Genomic DNA, 18,675 nt, shown 5'->3' on the forward strand with positions numbered 1-18,675 from the left:
ATTTGTTTACCTGAACACCCAAATCCCTTTGCTCCTTCACAGTTTCTAGTCTCTCAACATTAACAAAATATTTTGATTTGTCTTTCTTGGATCAAAAGTGGATGACCTCACACTTCCCCACATTGAACACCATCTGCTGAAGTTTTGCCCACTCACTTAACCTGTCTATGTAATTTCCTGCTCCCATCTCACTGTTCCTCCTAACTTAGTGTTATCTGAAAATGTGGAAATGCAACTCTCTATTCCTTCATCCAAGTCATTGATATAAATGGTGAAAAGCTGAGGCTTCAGGACAGATCCTTGGGAAACACCACTTGTCACAATCCAATTATCCCTACGAGGGCTAGATTTTTGGCTCCCTTGCATCTCTCATAGCATCCTGGAGGGGCGGTAGAGGGTGTTTTAAGGCGTAACGCCGGGCAGCCAGCAAATTCAGCTAAGGGTTTAGGGTGGCACAAAAATTTACCACCACACCCTCAAGTTTCAATGAGATCATGACATTAATCGTCATTTAACACTCCGCTAGCGCCCCAACTGCAAATTTAGGCCCTAGTGCCGCATTATATGCCTGCCCCAAGAGACGCCTGAAAAACTAGGTGGTCCCACGGTCCAGTAGGCGGTATTTGCTGCATATTTAATTTGAGGGAGGAGGATCCTACATTGCAGGTCACATTGACTGAAACGTTTGCGCACAGCACGCTGCGTGAAGCTGTCATGAAAGCGGTACTTTTATCAATCATTACAGTGTCCTTACAACTTCAGTGAAATAATTTAATGGGGACATTATCAGTTCGCCAACGTATCATCCTCCATGCTATTGCTAGGCGGTGTCAGGATAGACGAAGGGCTCTTGGCTATGTCAGCCCACGGATGAGGAGAGGCCGAAGACGTCTGGGAAGGGCAGCTTACCCCCCACGGGTTTACAGGCACCAATGTGCATACCTCCAGCTCTCTGATGAGCAGTGTGTGAGAAGGCTGCGCTTCCAAAAGGAAGTGCTGACAGAGATATGCCATCTCCTACAGGCAGACTGATGCTTGGATCGCTCTGGAGGCAGCCTTCAATACTCCCTTCAACAGGTATCTGAATTTATTGCGCTGTATTGTAGGGTGCACAACTTGGCCGTTACGAGGAACCAGGCATTGCCAGTGGAGATTGCAGGCCCACCTCAGGAGGAGGAGGACAACGAAGAGGAGCCTGGCGAGATCTCAATTGGACAGCCACATCATCCATAGGGGAGGCAATGTGGAGACGCTGCCGGATCAAGAGCTGCACGTTGCCAGCTCATAATGGACTGGTTCTCCTAAATGGAGGAAGCTGAGGGATGGAGCTGATACTGGCCACGTTATGTACCACCATAAAAGCACATCTCCAGTGAACGTTGGAATGATACACAATGGCAAAGGATCAAAGTGACATTTTACTGCAACAAAGTAACAAACACTCCCCTCACCAAAAGAAAATCATACAATATACAATGTTCTGTTGCAAGGCACTGACCAACAATGAATTGCATTAAATCAATGTAACTATTTACAGGCGTAAGAAAGAAAAATAAGGGCATCGTCACAACCTTGTCCTGCACATTATTCGGACTTGCCCTGAGCTTTACCCCCACCTACCCTTTACCCTCCCTTCCATGCCTGCTGCTGCTCCTCAGTGGCCTCACTGCCAACAGCAAGGCTGCTTGAGGGTTGCTATGTTCGTGGGGCATTTACTGAGGCGTATAAAAGCATGGGGCTTACGCTAAACATCCGTAAAACAAAGGTCCTCCACCAGCCTGTCCTCGCCGCACAGCACTGCCCCCCAGTCATCAAGATCCACGGCGCGGCCTTGGACAAAGTGGACCATTTCCCATACTTCGGGAGCCTCTTATCAACAAGAGCAGACATTGATAACGAGATTCAACACTGCCTCCAGTGCGCCAGTGCAGCCTTCGGTCGCCTAAGGAAAAGAGTGTTAGAAGACCAGGCCCTCAAATCTGCCACCAAGCTCATGGTCTATAGGGCTGTAGTAATATCCGGCCTCCTGTATGGCTCAGAGACATGGACCATGTACAGTAGACACCTCAAGTCGCTGGAGAAATACCACCAACGATGTCTCCGCAAGATCCTACAAATCCCCTGGGAGGACAGACGCACCAACATTAGCGTCCTCGACCAGGCCAACATCCCCAGCATTGAAGCACTGACCACATTTGATCAGCTCCGCTGGGCAGGCCGCATTGTCTGCCTGCCAGACATGAGACTCCCAAAGCAAGCGCTCTACTGGGAATTCGTCCACGGCAAACAAGCCCAAGGTGGGCAGAGGAAACGTTACAAGGACACCCTCAAATCTTCCCTGAAAAAGTGCAACATCCCCACTGACACCTCATCATCATTATAGGCAGTCGCTCGGAATCGAGGAGGACTTGCTTCCACTCCGAAAGTGCCGACTTTGATGGCTGAACAGTCTGATATGAGAGCCACCAACCCTGTTACAGGTGGGACAGACATTCGTCGAGGGAAGGGGTTGGTGGGGCTGGTTTGCCACGTGCTCCTTCCGGTGCCTGCGCTTGGCCTCTTTATGCTCTTTGCTTTGAGATTCGAAGAGCTCAATGCCCTCCCGGATGGACTTTTTCCACCTCGGGCGGTCTGCGGCCAGGGTCTCCCAGGTGTCAGTGGTGATGTCGCACTTTACCAGCGAGGCTTTGAGGGTGTCCTTATAACGTTTCCGCTGTCCTCCTTTGGCTCGTTTACCATGAAGGAGCTCCGCATAAAGCATTTGCTTAGGGAGTCTCGTATCTGACGTGTACTATGTGGCCTGCCCAGCGAAGCTGATCGAGTGTGGTTAGTGCTTCAATACTGGGGATGTTAGCCTGGTCGAGGACACTGATGTTGGTGCACCTGTCCTCCCAGGGAATTTGCAGGATCTTGCGGAGACATCGTTGGTGATGTATCTCCAGCGACTTGAGGTGCCTTCTATACATCGTCTGTGCCTCAGATCCATACAGGAGGGCAGGTGTTACTACAGCCCTGTAGACCATGAGTTTGGTGGTAGGTTTGAGGGCCTGGTCTTCAAATACTCTTTTCCTCAGATGGCCGAAGGCTGCGCTGGCGCACTGGAGGCGGTGCTGAATCTCCGCATCAATGTCTGCCTTTGTTGATGAGAGGCTCCCGAGATATGAGAAATGGTCCACGTTGTCCAGGGCCACGCTGTGGCTCTTGATGATTGGAGGGCAGTGCTGTGCGGCGGTGACAGGCTGGTGGAAGACCTTTGTCTTACGGATGTTAAGCATAAAGCCCATGCTTTCATATGCCTCAGTGAATACATTGACTATATCCTGGAGTTCAGCCTCTGAATGTGCACAGGCGTAGGTGCGTCCGCATACTGCAGCTCAACGACAGAGGCTGGGGTGATCTTGGACCTGGCCTGGAGGCGGCGTAGATTAAATAGCTTCCCACTGGTTCTGTAGTTTAGTTCCACTCCGGTGGGGAGCTTGTTGATTGTGAGGTGGAGCATGGCGGCGAGGAAGATTGAGAAGAGGATTGGAGCGATAACGCAGCCCTATTTGACCCAGGTCCGGGCGTGGATTCGGTCTGTAATGGATCCGTTGGTAAGGAGCATGTCATCGTGAAGCAGGCAAAGGATGTTGACAAACTTTTGGGGGCATCCAAAACGGAGGAGGACGTTTCATGGACCCTCACGGTTGACAGTGTCATAAGCCTTTGTAAGATTGAAAAAGGCCATGTATAAGGGCTGACGCTGCTCCCTGCATTTTTCCTGCAACTGGTGCGCTGCAAAGATCATGTCTGTTGTGCCCCGTAGGGGACGAAATCCGCATTGTGATTCCGGGAAGAGCTCCTCGGCCACAGGGAGAAGACGATTGAGGAGAACTCGAGCGACAACTTTCCCAGTGGCTGAAAGCAGGGAGATTCCCCTGTAGTTGCCGCCTGGGAGTCCCTGGCCAAAGACCGCCCTAAGTGGAGGAAGTGCATCTGGGAGGGTGCTGAGCACCTCGAGTCTCATCGTCAAGAGCATGCAGAAATCAAGCGCAGGCAGCGGAAAGAGCGTGCGGCAAATCTGTCCTCCTCTCCCTTCCCCCCCCAACGACTATCTGTCCCACCTGTGACAGGGACTGTGGCTCTCGTATTAGACTGTTCAGCCACCTAAGGACTCATTTTAAGAGTGGAAGCAAGTCTTCCTCAATTCCGAGGGATTGCCTATGATGATTATGTTGGTGGGCCAGACAGTGCAGATGGCCTAGGACAATGCCCTGGACCAGCTCTGGGCCTGGAAGGCCTGGCTGCAGACAGCTGCGCCTCAGCATCGGCGGCAGCAGTCTCTGATGGATCGTAAGTGGACAGCGTTAGTGCATGGCCGGAGAGTCAATGGTGGGAGCCAAATGCTGTCACCTTGAGGAAGGACAGCACCTTCAATTTCCTGGGGACCACTGACACTCATACGGGGCTGGGCCTCAGCATCCAGAGCATGATGTGTGACCACAACTTGCTGGCTTGCTTCAGCACTGTCACTTCCCTATTGGATAGTGGGGAACATAGAGAGGATGGCAGCAGTCAGTGATCGCATGACATCACCAAGCTGGAGCATAGCTCATGCCTGCGATGCGATCGCTGCTGCAATGTCATCCAGGGCATGTGCCACACACTCTGGAACTCCACTGTCGCTCCTGGAGCCAATCTGCCTCTGTGAGCAGGCAAGGATGGTCTCGTTGGAGTCCTCAGGTGCACGTACAATGCATGAGGCGGCCTCAGCGTCTAAGCTCTGCGGGACCCTACCCGATGCACCCATGAGCTCGCGGTGCATATCTGTGTTCTCCCTGGACATAGCCACCAAATCTTGGTCCATGCCTGCCTGTCTCTGAGCAGGACTACTGTGCCGATTTACCCTCAGAGCTGGCCTCTGAGCTTCTCCTTCCGCTGGGCGTTGCTGTCGGCCACTGGGGCCAGAAGCCTCAGAGTCCTCAAACTCCTCAATCGCCATCTGATGTTGCGTCCCCACACGGCAGGACTGATGGGGTCTGTCGCTCAGGTAGCAGACTGTCCTCCCCTCTCTCATCATCTCCCCCGTGGCCAGATGTCGATGACTCAAGGGCAGGTTGCTGTGCTTCTGGCTGGTCATCTGTAAGCACAAACAACAGACGTGTAGTTAGCAGGAGGGGAGAGGCAAGGTGACATTGGACATGTATATGTAAAGGTGCTGGGTCATTTGATATTAGGGGTCAAGGAATTCACATCAATTGCAAATGCTATTCACATATCTTCACTACCCGTAGTGGCCTGGCCTTGCCACTGGCCACCGCGCTAACTGGGGTACCCATGAGGGCCGACACTCTGCTCCACCTGTCAGCTCCTGCAGTTCAGGTTGTCCACCTCCAGGGCAATGCTATTATGCGATAGCTTGGCTTGCAATAAGAGCAAGAAGAAGGGTTGAGTAAGTGTCCACCTCCTTGTGTCACATGTGCCTTCCATAGTTCAGTAGTTGCCACTGTGTAGGTGCAAATATGTTCAGTTCAATCTGTGTGGCTGGTGACTGAGGATGTGGAAAGACTAGGAGATGGTGAGAATCAGGTAGCCTAGCAGCTTAGGGTGACGTTTGGACAACGCATATCAATAGAGGAAGGGGGAGTGCGAAGAGGGTTGACAGTGATTAGGGGACAAGAGGGTACATGCATCATGAATGCAGAGGACATGGCTGGAGAAGTGAGCCTCCAGCTTCAACAACCCACACCTTGGCCTGGGACACAAAGAAGCGGCAGCTCCATCAAAAACTTAACATTGTATGAGACACTGATCTTGCAACCATGGCAGGCCTACATAAATGTGAAGGGTACTCACCCTGACAAACCTTGTGAGGTCGTTAAACTTCTTGCGGCATTAGGTGGCAGTTCTGGGCCACCGTGTCTGCCACTGACACCTCCTGGGTTATCTCCCTCATATCTTCTTAAAGACACTGGGCACGGGCCTCCTTTCACCCACTTGGTGCAGTACAGACTACCTCCTCTCTACGGCCTGCAATAATGCCTCAGCAGCCGCTGGAGAGAAGAGGCATGCTCTTTGTCTTCCTTCCTTCTGCGCCATCTCTCCCGCTGTGATGGAAGTGGGATGCTTCATCTGCGCATGCACAAAGGAAATCGCCGCGCCCTAAAGTTTTGCCTGCGCCCGGGAAAATTCATATATACAACATCAACCACACTACCCTCATTAACCCACTCTGTTACTTCGTCAAAGAACTCAATCATGTTAGTTGAATATGACTTTCCTTTAACAAATTTATGCTGACTTTCATTTATTAAACTCTACTTTTCCAAGTGCCAATTAACTTTGTCCCAGATTATTGTCTCTCAAAGTTTCCCTACCACCAAAGTTAGACTGACTAGCCTTCAATTGCCAGGTTTATCCCCCTCCCATTTTTTGAACAGGGGTATAACATTTGCAATTCTCCAGTCCTCCACATCTAAGGAGGATTGGAAGATTATGGCCATAGCTTCCACAATTTCCACCCTTACTCCCCTCAGCAACCTGGGATGGAGCCCATCTGGACTGGATGATTTTTCTACTAGTGCCAACCTTTTAAGTACCTCCTCTTTATCTATTTTTATCCTATCCAATATCGCTACTACCTCCTCCTTTACTGCTACATTTGGCAGCATCCTCTTCTCTTGTGAAGACTGATACAAAGTATTGCTTTAGTACCTCCATCTCCACAAGGGCTAATTTCAGTGAGTTGAAACGGGGTCGTGCCCAGGTGGATTGGAATCAAAAGTTGGTAGGCAAAACAGTAACTGAACACTGGGAGGCCTCCAATGAGGAAATGGTTCGGATACATTCCCATGAGAGCCTATAGTGTATAACCTATTGTGTAACAGCTCCTATACTGTTCCTTAACTCTTGTTTATTTATATTAAATCCATTAAATTTCTCCCCTTGATTTATTATTGGGTTCCCTTGAACTGCTGATATTTTGTTGTCTTTTTCTACTGTGAAAACAGATGCAAATTATTTATTTAACTAGTCAGCCATTTCTTTATTATCCAATATAGTCTCACCTGCATCTGTCTTTAATAGGCTCACATTTCCCCATACCACATTCTTTCTCAATATATTTATAAGAACTTTTACTGTTAGTTTTCTTGCTGGTTTTTGTCATATTCCCTTTTTGCACCTATTATTAATTTCTTTTATTGCTTTGTTAGTTTTTTATATAACTGTCCCACGCTGCTGGATTTTCACTTTTCCTTGCATTTGTGTAAACCTTTTCTTTTAGCTTAATACTATCTCTTACCTTGTTTGTTGACCATGGTTGCTAAACTGCACAAGTGGAGGGTTTGCCTTTTTAGGGATATGTACTAGTTTTGTATCCTACCAAATAGTTCTTCAAATGCTTCCTGTTTTTGCTTTACCTATTAACACCTCAGTCCAGTTTACTATGATCAATTTATTTCTCATCCCTTTAAAGTTTGCATCACTTAAATTTAAAATCTTGATATTTGAATCTTGCTTTTTCCTCTCGAAACTAATATCAAATTCAGTCATATTATGGTCACCATTTGCAAGATGTTCCCTTATAGTCATATTGTTAACTAATTCTGATTTATTACTCAAAACTAAGTGCATTTTCAGTGCCACAAAGACGGTGTGAGTGAAATCCACTGGTACAGTTACTAACAGCATCTACAGCTATTCTGTGCCCTTTGTCTACTTCATATTAATTATTTATTGTCTGTTTCAGGTTGCTGAGAGAACTGAAGTGAAGATTGCAGAATCGCGAGAAGGATACAGACCAATTGCTAAGCATTCTGCTATCCTTTTCTTCAGCATTGCCGACCTGGCCAACATTGACCCTATGTACCAGTACTCCCTGAGCTGGTTTGTCAATCTATATGTCCATTCTATCCATGACAGGTAGGAATATCAGAACTGTAGGAAATTTGTATTGTTTTAACTCTGTTTGATAGAACCACAATTATACAGAGGGCTGGGAGCCTGCTCTTCTGGCTACAGGTGTTGCATAACCTAAGTAAGATAGAGGGGAGGGTCGGGAGGAGGGAAACATGGATATCTCCGAGTAAAAACATGTTTTACAATCTTGCAAACAAAAGAGTTGGAGGAAATGTAATATTGTATCCAGTAGGCAGGGGTAATGAGTGGACTGCTTTGTTCTGGATGGTGTTGAGTTTTAAACTATTGTTGTGATGGTGATCCATATGAGTAAAGTTAGATCATCGTCACTCTAGAGCCTGTGTCTAACCCTTAGACCTGTATTAAAATGGATGAGATATCGGTAATCGGTACTGTGATCCATGTTCACCTAATTTACTCAATCTGATTGTACCATAGTATGAATTCCTGTAACACATAGGTAACAAATGTTTTGTTTATATTCTAAGTGCTACACAGTAGATCACATAGGACAGTGTGCAAATTACACTCATAGGCCCCAAGTTTCGCCATGATTTGCTCCTGATTTTTTAGGAGCAACTGGTGTAGAACGGAGTATCTTAGAAATCAGAATTCTCGTCATTAAGTTTGCTCCAGTTCGAGTCAGTTAGAACAGTTTCACTTTGGAACAGAATTTTTTTTTCAAAAGGGGGCGTGTCCGACCACTTACGCCTGTTTTCAAAGTTTCGTCAGTGAAAACTTACTCCAAACTAACTTAGAATGGAGTAAGTGAAGGTTTTTGTACGCTCGAAAAAACCTTGTCTACACTTTAGAAAATCAGGCGTAGGTTACAAATCAGGCGTAGGGAATGGGAGGGGGGGGTTTAAAGGGAAGTTTACAAACATTAAACACTTCAGTTTTACAAATAAAGAGCCATCATCAATAATAAATGATAAAAACATCAATAAAGCAATCAAAAAAAATTAATAAGAAATAATTTTTTTTTTTAAATCAATAAATAAAACATTTTCTACTTACCGACTGCAGCACCGGGAGCCCTCCAACAGCATGCTGGGATGCCCTCCTCTCCCCCACCCAGTGTGTCTCTGTCAGTGTCTCTATCTCTCTGTCTGTCTGTGTGTGTGTTTCTCATTCTCTGTCTGTCAGTGTCTGTGTTTCTGACAGCGAGGGGAGGGGGAGGAGGGGGGTAGAGGGAGAGAGGGGGGGAGGGAGGAGGAGAAGAAGTGGGAGGGAGGGGGGAGGAGGGGAAGGGGAGGGGGGAGGAGGGGAAGGGGAGGGGGAGGAGAAAAAGGGGGGGAAAAGGAGATGGGGGGGTGAAGGAGATGGGTGGGGGGTGAAGGAGATGGGTGGGGGGGGAAGGAGATGGGTGGGGGGGGGAAGGAGATGGGTGGGGGGGGGAAAGGAGAAGTGGGAGGGAGGCTGAACGGGCCGGGCCCGGCTGGGCCCAGCCGGGCCCAACACTTCGGGCAGGGCCCGTCCCCAGCACCAGATTTACAGATAGGTGGCGTCGGGTTGGGGGGGTGGTGGGAGGGAGGTCGGTTCGGTTCGGGTCGGGGGGTGGTGGGAGGGAGGTCGGTTCGGTTCGGGTCGGGGGGAGGGAGGGAGAGGGAGGTCAGGTTGGGGGGAGGGAGGTTAGGTCAGGGGGGGGGGAGCGGGAGTTGGGTCGGGGTCCGGTCCGGGGAGTTGGGTCGGGTCCAGTCCGGGGGCGGGGGAAGCGGGAGACAGGTCGGTGTCGGGGCAGGGGAAGCGGGAGTCCGGGGGGTGGGGGGAAGCGGGAGTCGGGTCGGGTCCAGTCGGGGGGGGGGGGGGGAAGCGGGGGTCGGGTCCAGTCCAGGGGCGGGGGTGGGGGAGGAGTCTGATCGGGTCCAGTCCGGGGAGTCGGGTGGGGGTGAGGGGGAGCGGGAGTCGGGTCGGGGTTGGATCCGGTCCAGGGGCGGGGGAAGCGGGAGTCGGTGTCGGGTCCGGTCCGGAGGTGGGGGGCTGGGGGGGCGGGGGGAGTGGGAGTTGGGTCCAGTCCGGGGGCGGGGGAAGCGGGAGTCGGGTCGGTGTCGGGACCGGTGCGGGGGGGAGCGGGAGTCAGGTCGGTGTCGGCACCGGTCCGGAGGCAGGGGGCGGGAAGCGGGAGTCGGGTCGGGAGGAAGCAGGAGCTGGGCGTGGGAGGAGCCTTATTCACGCAGCCCCAGTGAGGCCATTCGGCCAGGGCTAGGGGCTGCGCGCTTCGGCGCCTGGAGCTTACTGCACATGCGCACCCACTGTAGTGCGCATGTGCAGAGGTCCTGGCACTGTTTTCAGCGCAGGGACCTGGCTCCGCCCCCTACAGCTCGTGCTGCGCTGCGCCAAGCTGCAAACAACCTTTGTGGCGCGAAAAACGGGCGTCCAGGTCGGGTCTGCGGCGTTCTAGGCGCGGCTCGAAACTTGGGCCCATAGTCTATGTGTTACCTGCTCCTATAAGCAGCCCACAAGATCTGGCCATCCAGCCTGATGATACATTTTCTGGTTGCACTCATTTTTGTATGCTTACTTGAGTTTAAAAAATGTAGCAATTTGGAAAGGCCTTCCTCGCACTGCTCACTCAATGGTGGATAATTCCTAATTCACAGACAAAGCAATTGGGATAGCAGATGAGGGGAAAGAACAGATCGCAGCCAGTACATCGGGAGGGTGAACACATCTTGAATAGAGTATGTATCAGAGCGAGCACATCAGAAAGGAAGGGCAGGTAAAAGGCCTGCACCTCAGGAAGGAACAATAGATTGCGTCACGCACATCAAGACCAGCACATTAAGAGGCAGAAAAGCACTGCATCAATTTTAGGGATAGTTTTAGAATATGGAAAGCTTAAAAATTACCTTTAAAAGTTTGTTAAGTAACAGTATGAAAATGTGCAAAGAAAAATATTGCAAATGCTCAAAATCTGAAACAAAATGACCCAGTCAGCATCTGTAAAGAGAAAAGACGTTAAAATTTTGGGTATAACCCTTTGGGGATTCAGCATTTTCTGTTTTTGTTTTAGTATGATGATGCAAGACTATATATGAACCACATTGAGTTATGGGAAAGTGAAATAGCCTACATTACTGCTAAAATAAAGCAAATTAAGATAAATTACTGGTAATTTCTTCTCGCCAATTGGCGAGAAAGGTGAAAGACATTAGATAAAAGAAAATGCTCTTTTTTTTAAAAAAAAAATAATAATTTTCTAACAATTTAAAGTTTTATGATCTAAATTAAAGCATTCCAAAAAAGTGTCCTTTGTATTACTATTGTTTATAAGAAGCTTGTCAATCTCCATGATATGAGTTAAGTGCCCTACTGAGACACAAAGTCTTACTGTAGTCTACAATCCATACTGTAGAATATAATTTAATAACAATAGTGTTGTGTATGGAGAAAGAGTCAGACTGAACACTGTGAGCTCAAAGTAAAGTGTGACCTTAGTCTTTTATTGCAGGTCTCCAGAGTGCCTCTCCATCCTGTGAAGCCTCCTTAAATACCTGTGCTCCCAAGCGATTATGGGCTCCCTTGCGATTCCAGGGGATGAGCCCTGTGGTGGCTGTACAGAGTAAATACAAGTTTACATATATATCAACACTCCGCCAGCCCCCCAGCCCCCAATGTCAATATAAATGTAACTATTTATAATGTGAGTCGATCTGGGGCCCTTGCCCTGGTTGATCGTCACGGTGTGAAAGCTGATGTTGAGTCATTTGTTGGGCCCTCGCTGGGCTGCTGTGCAGCTGGCCTTACTGGGCTGCCTGGTGTGTTGGCAGTGATGGTGATTGCTCACACTCAAATGCTTCTATAACCATGGCTAGATCTGCGGTCTGCGCCATTTCCACCCTCATGTTGGCAATGGCAGCCTACTGAGAGCATCGGCGCAGTTTTCTGTGCCTGGCCTGTGGCAGATGGCGTAGTTGTATGCGGACAATGTGAGCGCCCATCTCTGGATGAGGGCCGATGCGTTGGTATTTATCCCTTTACTCTTGGAAAACAGGGATATAAGTAGTTTATGGTCAGTTTCCAATTCGAATTTTAGTCCAACAGCTATTGATGCATTTTCTTTACCCCATAGACACATGCTAACGCTTCTTTCTCAATCATGCTGTAGGCTCTCTCAGCCTTGGACAGACTCCTGGATGCATAAGCAACCGGTTGCAGTTTCCCAAAATCATTAGCTTGCTGCAATACACACCCTACGCCATATGACGACGCATCACATGCTAGTACCAAACGCTTACATGGATCATACAACTTGAGCAATTTGTTTGAGCATAACAATTTTCTCGCTTTTACAAAGGCATTTTCTTGACTTTTGTCCCAAAGCCATTCATCCCCTTTTCGTGGTAAGACATGAAGTGGTTCTAACAGTGCGCTGAGACCCGGTAAGAAGTTACCAAAGTAGTTCAGGAATCCCAGAAACAACCGCAGCTCCGTCACGTTCTGTGGCCTCGATGCGTTCTTGATTGCCTCCGTCTTTGCGTTGATGGGCCTGATGCCGTCCGCCGCAGTCCTCCTTCCCAGGAATACTTCAGGCGCCGGGAAACGCACTTCGAGCGTTTTAACCTGAGCCCCACGTGGTTGAGTCGACTAAGAACCTCCTCCAGGTTCTGCAGATGCTTGACTGTATTCCGACCTGTGACCAAGATGTCGTCCTGGAAGACCAAGGTGTGCGGGACCGACTTCAGTAAGCTTTCCATGTTTCTCTGGAATATCGCCACCGCCGATCGGATTCCAACCGGACATCTGTTATAAACAACAAGACCTTTGTGTGTGTTGGTGCAGGTGTGGGCCTTCGATGATTCCTCCAGTTCCTGCGTCATGTAGGCTGAAGTCAGATCCAGCTTCGTGAACGTCTTTCCTCCTGCCAGTGTTGCAAAGAAGTCGTTGGCCTTTGGTCGTGGGTATTGGTCCTGTTGGGAGAAACGATTGATAGTTACTTTCTAATCGCCACAGATTCTGACACTGCCAAGTTCCTTGAGGACTGGGACGATAGGACTGGCCCACTCGTTGAACTCGATCGGGGAAATGATGCCCTCTCTTTGCAACTGGTCTAGCTCGACCTCTACCCTTTCTCTCATCATGTACGGTACTGCTCTCGCCTTGTGATGAATGGGTCATGCCTCCAGAATTAGGTGGATCTGCACTTTTGCTCCTTGCAATTTCCCGATGCCTGCGAAGGAAATTTGTTTAAGACCTGGGCACACACAGTGTCGTCAGCGGGCAATAGCACTCGGACGTCGTCCCTGTTCCAGCGTATCTTTCCCAGCCAGCTCCTGCCGAGCAGCATGGGATCGTCGCCCGGTACCACCCAGAGTGGTAGCTTGTGCACCGCTCCATCGTAGGAGACCTTTACGGTAGCACTGCTGATTACAGGAATCAGTTCTTTCGTGTAAGTTTTGTGCGAACTGGAGTTAAGATTGGCCTTGAGGCCTTGTTGCACCACAACCTTTCGAAAGTCTTTTTGCCCATGATGGACTGGCTCGCACCCGTGTCCAGCTCCATTGACACGGGGAGTCCATTTAGTTCAATATTCAGCATTATCGGGGGACAATTCGTGGTGAATGTGTGCACCCCATGTACCTCTGCCTCCTCGATCTGAGGCTCTAGTTCATTGTGATCCTCCGTGGATCTGTCCTCCTGTGCAAACATGGTGGTTTGCAGGTTTAACAGGCTTTGCAGCCCACCTGCACACTCATTGGAGGTGTGTCCCATTGTTTCACAGACCTTGCAAATGTATCCTTTGAATCGCCATGAATGGAAACGGTGATCACCCCCGCAGCGCCAACAAGGTGTTAATGACCTTGCATTCATCACCCTTGATGCTGGACTCTGAGACATCTGCGGATGTGCAGCTACAGGCATGTGTGACCTTCCCTGTACGTTACTATTCGAAAACATCATCACTTTGTTCACATTACTTGTAGCAGCACTTGTGTGCTGAGAGATTTGCTTGGTATTGTCACTGGTGGCAATGAATGCCTGGGCTATCGCTATGGCCTTACTCAAGTATGGTTTCGTGGCCAATGCTTAGCACGAAAAAGTCTCTGAGCATGTGCTCCAAATGTCCTTCAATTCACAATGTCCTGCAAGGTGTCTTAGCTCGGCGACATAACTCATCACTTTCTGTCCTTCAGACCTTTTGTTGGTGTAGAACCGGTACCTCGCCATCAGAACGCTTTCCTTCGGGTCCAAATGCTCTTGGACCAGTGTGCACAAATCGTCGTACGATTTCTCCGTGGGTTTCGCTGGAGTGAGCAGATTCTTCATGAGGCCCCACGTTGGTGCCCCACAGATGGTGAGGAGGATCGCCCTTTGTTTGGCAGCGCTCTCTTCCCCATCTAGCTCGTTGGCCACGAAGTATTGGTCGAGTCGCTCCATAAAAGTTTCCCAATCATCTCCCTCCGAGAATTTCTCCAGGATGCCCACTGTTCTCTGCATCTTTTGGTTCGCTATCTGTATCTCGTCGCCAGTTGTTATGTATGGAGAAAGAGTCAAACTGAACACTGTGAGCTCAAAGTAAAGTGTGACCGTAGTCTTTTATTGCAGGTCTCCAAAGTGCCTCTCCAACCTGTGCTCCCAAGGGATTATGGGATTCTTTGGGACTCCAGGGGATGAGCCCTCTGGTGGCTGTACAGAGTAAATACAAGTTTACATATATAGCAAGTAGTTAAGGATCAGATTTCATAATCTTCCGTCTTATGTTTTCCTCACTAGTAATAAGTCAAAAATCTTGGAGAAGCGACTTCGTTATCTGAATGATCACTTCACATACAATCTCTACTCCAATGTTTGCCGCTCTCTATTTGAGAAGGACAAGTTGCTCTTTTCCTTCCTGTTGTGCAATAATCTGCTTTTGTAAGTATCTATTTTAACAAAATCCTCTCTCAAATTACTGTAAGTAATTTTCAACAGCTGTATTTTATTCACAGCAATAAAGAATGAAGGATGTTACCCATATAATTATGCAATGAACTGTAGCACATAGAAAAAAAGAACTTCATCTGTTTTGTGGCTGTTTTCAAGTTTAATGTAACATGGTTTCATAGAACAATGTGAAAAATAGTTCAATATTGCATTTTAGTTAGAACCAATGAGTAACTTGGAAATACAGCTGTGACTGCTCTTTCATTCATGACTGGAAATACTCTTAAGATCCGGTAGATTCTAATACTTTTGTGGTAATCGTACTTTGGGATAAATTATTATTTGTTAGAGGTTCTAAATCGAGCTGGACAAGGAAGTAGCACGAACCGGTGTCAGAATTGCAAGGAGCCCACAACGTAATTATCGCAACTCAAAATGGATAAACCACTTTTCTGTTGCTCTTCATTGTTGAGAAGAGTAATACTAAGATATATCCCTGTGACTAATAATGTTAGCAGCATTAATACAGAATGGAGATCTGTGGAATTCTCTGCCCAGAGAGGTGTGGAGGCTGAGTCATTGAGTATATTTAAGGCGGCGATAGACACAATATTTGAGTGTAAGGGATTAAAGGGATAGGGAGAGTGGGCACGGAAGTGGAACTGAGTCCATGATCAGATCAGCCATGATCTTATTAAATGGCGGAGCAGGCTCGAGGGGTGAAATGGCCTACTCCTGCTCCTATTTCTTATGTTTCTTATCAGGATCCTAAATTTACTTGCTATTTTTAGAAGTTTATGGCTTAAAATGAACGTATTGGCATTTTTGGAGTGAGACTAATTTCCATCTGGTTTCAACCCCATCGTAGCAACGCTACAGTTTCCATTGTGATAAAAACATAAGAAATAGGAGCAGGAGTAGGCCATTTGGCCCCTCAAGCCTGCTCCGCCATTCAATAAGATCATGGCTGATCTGTAAACCTGAAGCTCTGCCGAGGCCGGGTCTCCCTCGTGGTAAGCGAGAATTCTACCCCGGAACCACCAATGCCATCAAAGCAATGCCCGAAGAGGACAGCCTGATCTGGGCCTTCCATGTGTGTGCTTGCCAATGCTGCTGGGAGCTCACTCGCATGTATTAAAATGAGTAGGAATATTCTGTACTCTGGAGTCCCCAACTCCCTTGACTTGCAATCCCATTCCACCATGAATATTTAAGACGAGTTTTAAAAAGACATACTTATTACCAGTATCAGCTACATCTGGTGGAAATGAGGACAAGTTATCCTATTTTTTCCAACAACATGCTTTTTCCTGCGTGAGTAAATATGCCCTCCACGGTCTCTAAATTGTCAGACTGTTTGTCTGACATCCAATTCTGGATGAGCAGAAATGTTCTCCAATTAAGTATTAGGAAGACCCAAGCCATTGTTTTCAGTCCCCAGCACAAACTCCATTCCTTCGCCACTGACTCCATCCCTCTCCCCAACATCTGTCTGAGGCTGAACCACATTGTTGGCAACCTTGGTGTCAGATTTGACCCTGAAATGAGCTTTCGACCACATCTGTAGCATAACTAAGACTGTCTATTTCCACCTCCGTAACATCGCCTGTCTCCGCCCTTGCCTCATCTCATCTGCTGCTGAAGCCCTCATCCATGCCTTTGTTACCTTAAGACTTGACTATTCTAATGCACTCCTGGCTGGCCTCCCACATTCTACCCTACGTAAACTTGAGGTCATCCGAAACAGGGCTGCCCATATCCTAACTCGCATCAAATTCCATCCACCCATCACCCCAGTGCTCGCTGACCTACATTGGCTCAAGGTTAAGCATGCCTCAATTTCAAAATTCTCATCCTTGTTTTCAAATCCCCTCATGGCCTCAACCCTCCCTATCTCTGTAATCTCCTCCAGCCCACAACTCCCCATGATATCTGCGCTCCTCTAATTCTGCCCTCTTGAGTATCCCTGATTATAATCGCTCAACCATTGGTGGCCGTGCCTTCTGTTGCCTGGGCCCCAAGTTGTCTGGAATTCCCTGACTAAACCTCTTTGCATCTCTGCCTCTCTTTCCTCCTTTAAGACGTTCCTTAAAACCTACCGCTTTGGCAAACTTTTGGTCATCTGCCCTAATTTCTCCTTATGTGGCTCGGTGTCAAATGTTTAGTTTTATAATACTTCTGCGAAGCGCCTTGGGACATTTTACTACGTTAAAGGTGATATATAAATAAAAGTTGTTGTCGTTGATTAAATATGCCCTCCTTTTTACTATTCTACTGCTTCTGCTTGGTGCAACCCAAGGGCCAGTTTGGTGAGAGGTGGTTGGCTGTTCCTATGCTACAGGTTCCGGGCTTGAGTTGACTCTCCTTTCATGGAAGCTTGGCCATGGGAGGGACTTGCTTTGGGCTATACCTCTAGCATTTGTGCTGAGCAGCCTGGTGTTGCCTCCCATGTACCACCTGTGTGGTGCCCTGAGAGAGAAGGCTGGATGCCTAGCATGTGCTACTGTCCTTCGAAAAGACGGCCTTGTGCTTTAGTTGTCACTGTTGTACTGTATCCCTGCTGATCAGACGGCTGGCAGCTTTAATGACAGCTACCAGATCCTGAAACCCCTGCCTGCATCCCAGCCCTCACTACCTCAAAGCCGATGTAAAGGTTGTTTTCTAATCTGTCTCTGATTGCCACCAGGTCAGCAGTCTGTGATTCTACAGAGGTGGAGTCACCAACTGGTCCCAGACTCTTTCTATTATAAATATAAAATATAAGGATATATTGTGTTTCTGAATTGAACCACACCAGGTTCTTTCAGTTTATGGTGATTCTAGCTTTGTAACATCCATTTTGACCTCCAATGTTCTTCATTATGGACAATAACTCACGAGAAAGTGATCTGCAGGCAGCAATGGAACCTACGATGTGTGAGGTGCCATTTTAAACAATCCTGACCCTTTCTTCATCAGTTCTATCCATAACTTATTGGAATTAAAGAACGGACATTTTGTTTACTATGAAGTCTTTCAATCCTGGTTTTGTAATATGTTTGCATAAAATAATAATTTCCTTTCTACTTTAATTTCAACTAGGGCAAGACATGATATCAATTATCAGGAATTGATGTTCCTGCTGACTGGAGGAGTGGGACTCCAGAACAAACTACGAAACCCTGATCCATCCTGGCTCCTGGACAAGAGCTGGGATGAGATCTGTCGTGCAAGTGATCTACCAAGCTTAAATGGGCTTAGGTAATATTTAATTTAATCAAAATGTTTTTTTGCCAGTCTTGTTGGTTGGTATTCTGTCTCAGTGGTTTTAAAGGATCATATTACAGTAAGAATAAAATTACTCGGGAATAATTACTTAGCAGGAATCTCATTAAATAAATCAAAACCAGAATAATTTGGAACTGTCATCTAAACCATGAAATGAAATGGCATTTAAAAACATTCCCATATTTCATTTTTCAAAAATTAATTGATCTCCTGTGGTGTTGCTCATGGACAATAATAACATTTTTCTCTTCCGATATCTGAATCTTTCTTCTGCATGTTCTGCTTCCATATTTTGTATGGCATTTGCGTACTCTTGTATTATCCTCTTTGTTTCTGAAATGCTGACAAGTGTAAAGTGCTGCACATAGGATGGAATTAAGGAATGTGGGGATAGTGCAGAAAGGTGGAGTTGAGGTAGAAGATCAGCCATGGTCTTAGTATTTGAAGACCACGACCTCAAATCTGGCACCAAGCTTATGGTCTACAGGGCAGTAGTGATACCCTATATGGCTTAGAGACGTGGACCATATACAGTAGACACCTCAAAGCGCTGGAGAAGTACCACCAGCGCTGCCTCCACAAGATCCTGCAAATCTACTGGGAGGATAGATGCACCAACGTCAGGCCAACATCCCCAGCATCGAA

The 18,675-nt window shown here is 47.7% G+C and overlaps 1 protein-coding gene across 2 annotated transcripts in view; it reads left to right on the forward strand.

Moving 5' to 3' along the window:
- Positions 1-18,675, forward strand: part of dnah12 (dynein, axonemal, heavy chain 12) — a 393,315-nt gene that overhangs the window by 313,599 nt on the left and 61,041 nt on the right. For both annotated transcript variants that reach the window (XM_070895275.1, XM_070895274.1), the window contains 3 exons: positions 7,730-7,902; positions 14,614-14,754; positions 17,845-18,003. In XM_070895275.1, the coding sequence (XP_070751376.1) occupies positions 7,730-7,902; positions 14,614-14,754; positions 17,845-18,003 (473 nt within the window). The remainder of the gene's footprint in view (positions 1-7,729; positions 7,903-14,613; positions 14,755-17,844; positions 18,004-18,675) is intronic.

This window comes from Pristiophorus japonicus, chromosome 12 (genome assembly GCF_044704955.1).
Source record: "Pristiophorus japonicus isolate sPriJap1 chromosome 12, sPriJap1.hap1, whole genome shotgun sequence".
In the NCBI taxonomy this organism is placed as follows: Eukaryota; Metazoa; Chordata; class Chondrichthyes; family Pristiophoridae; genus Pristiophorus; species Pristiophorus japonicus.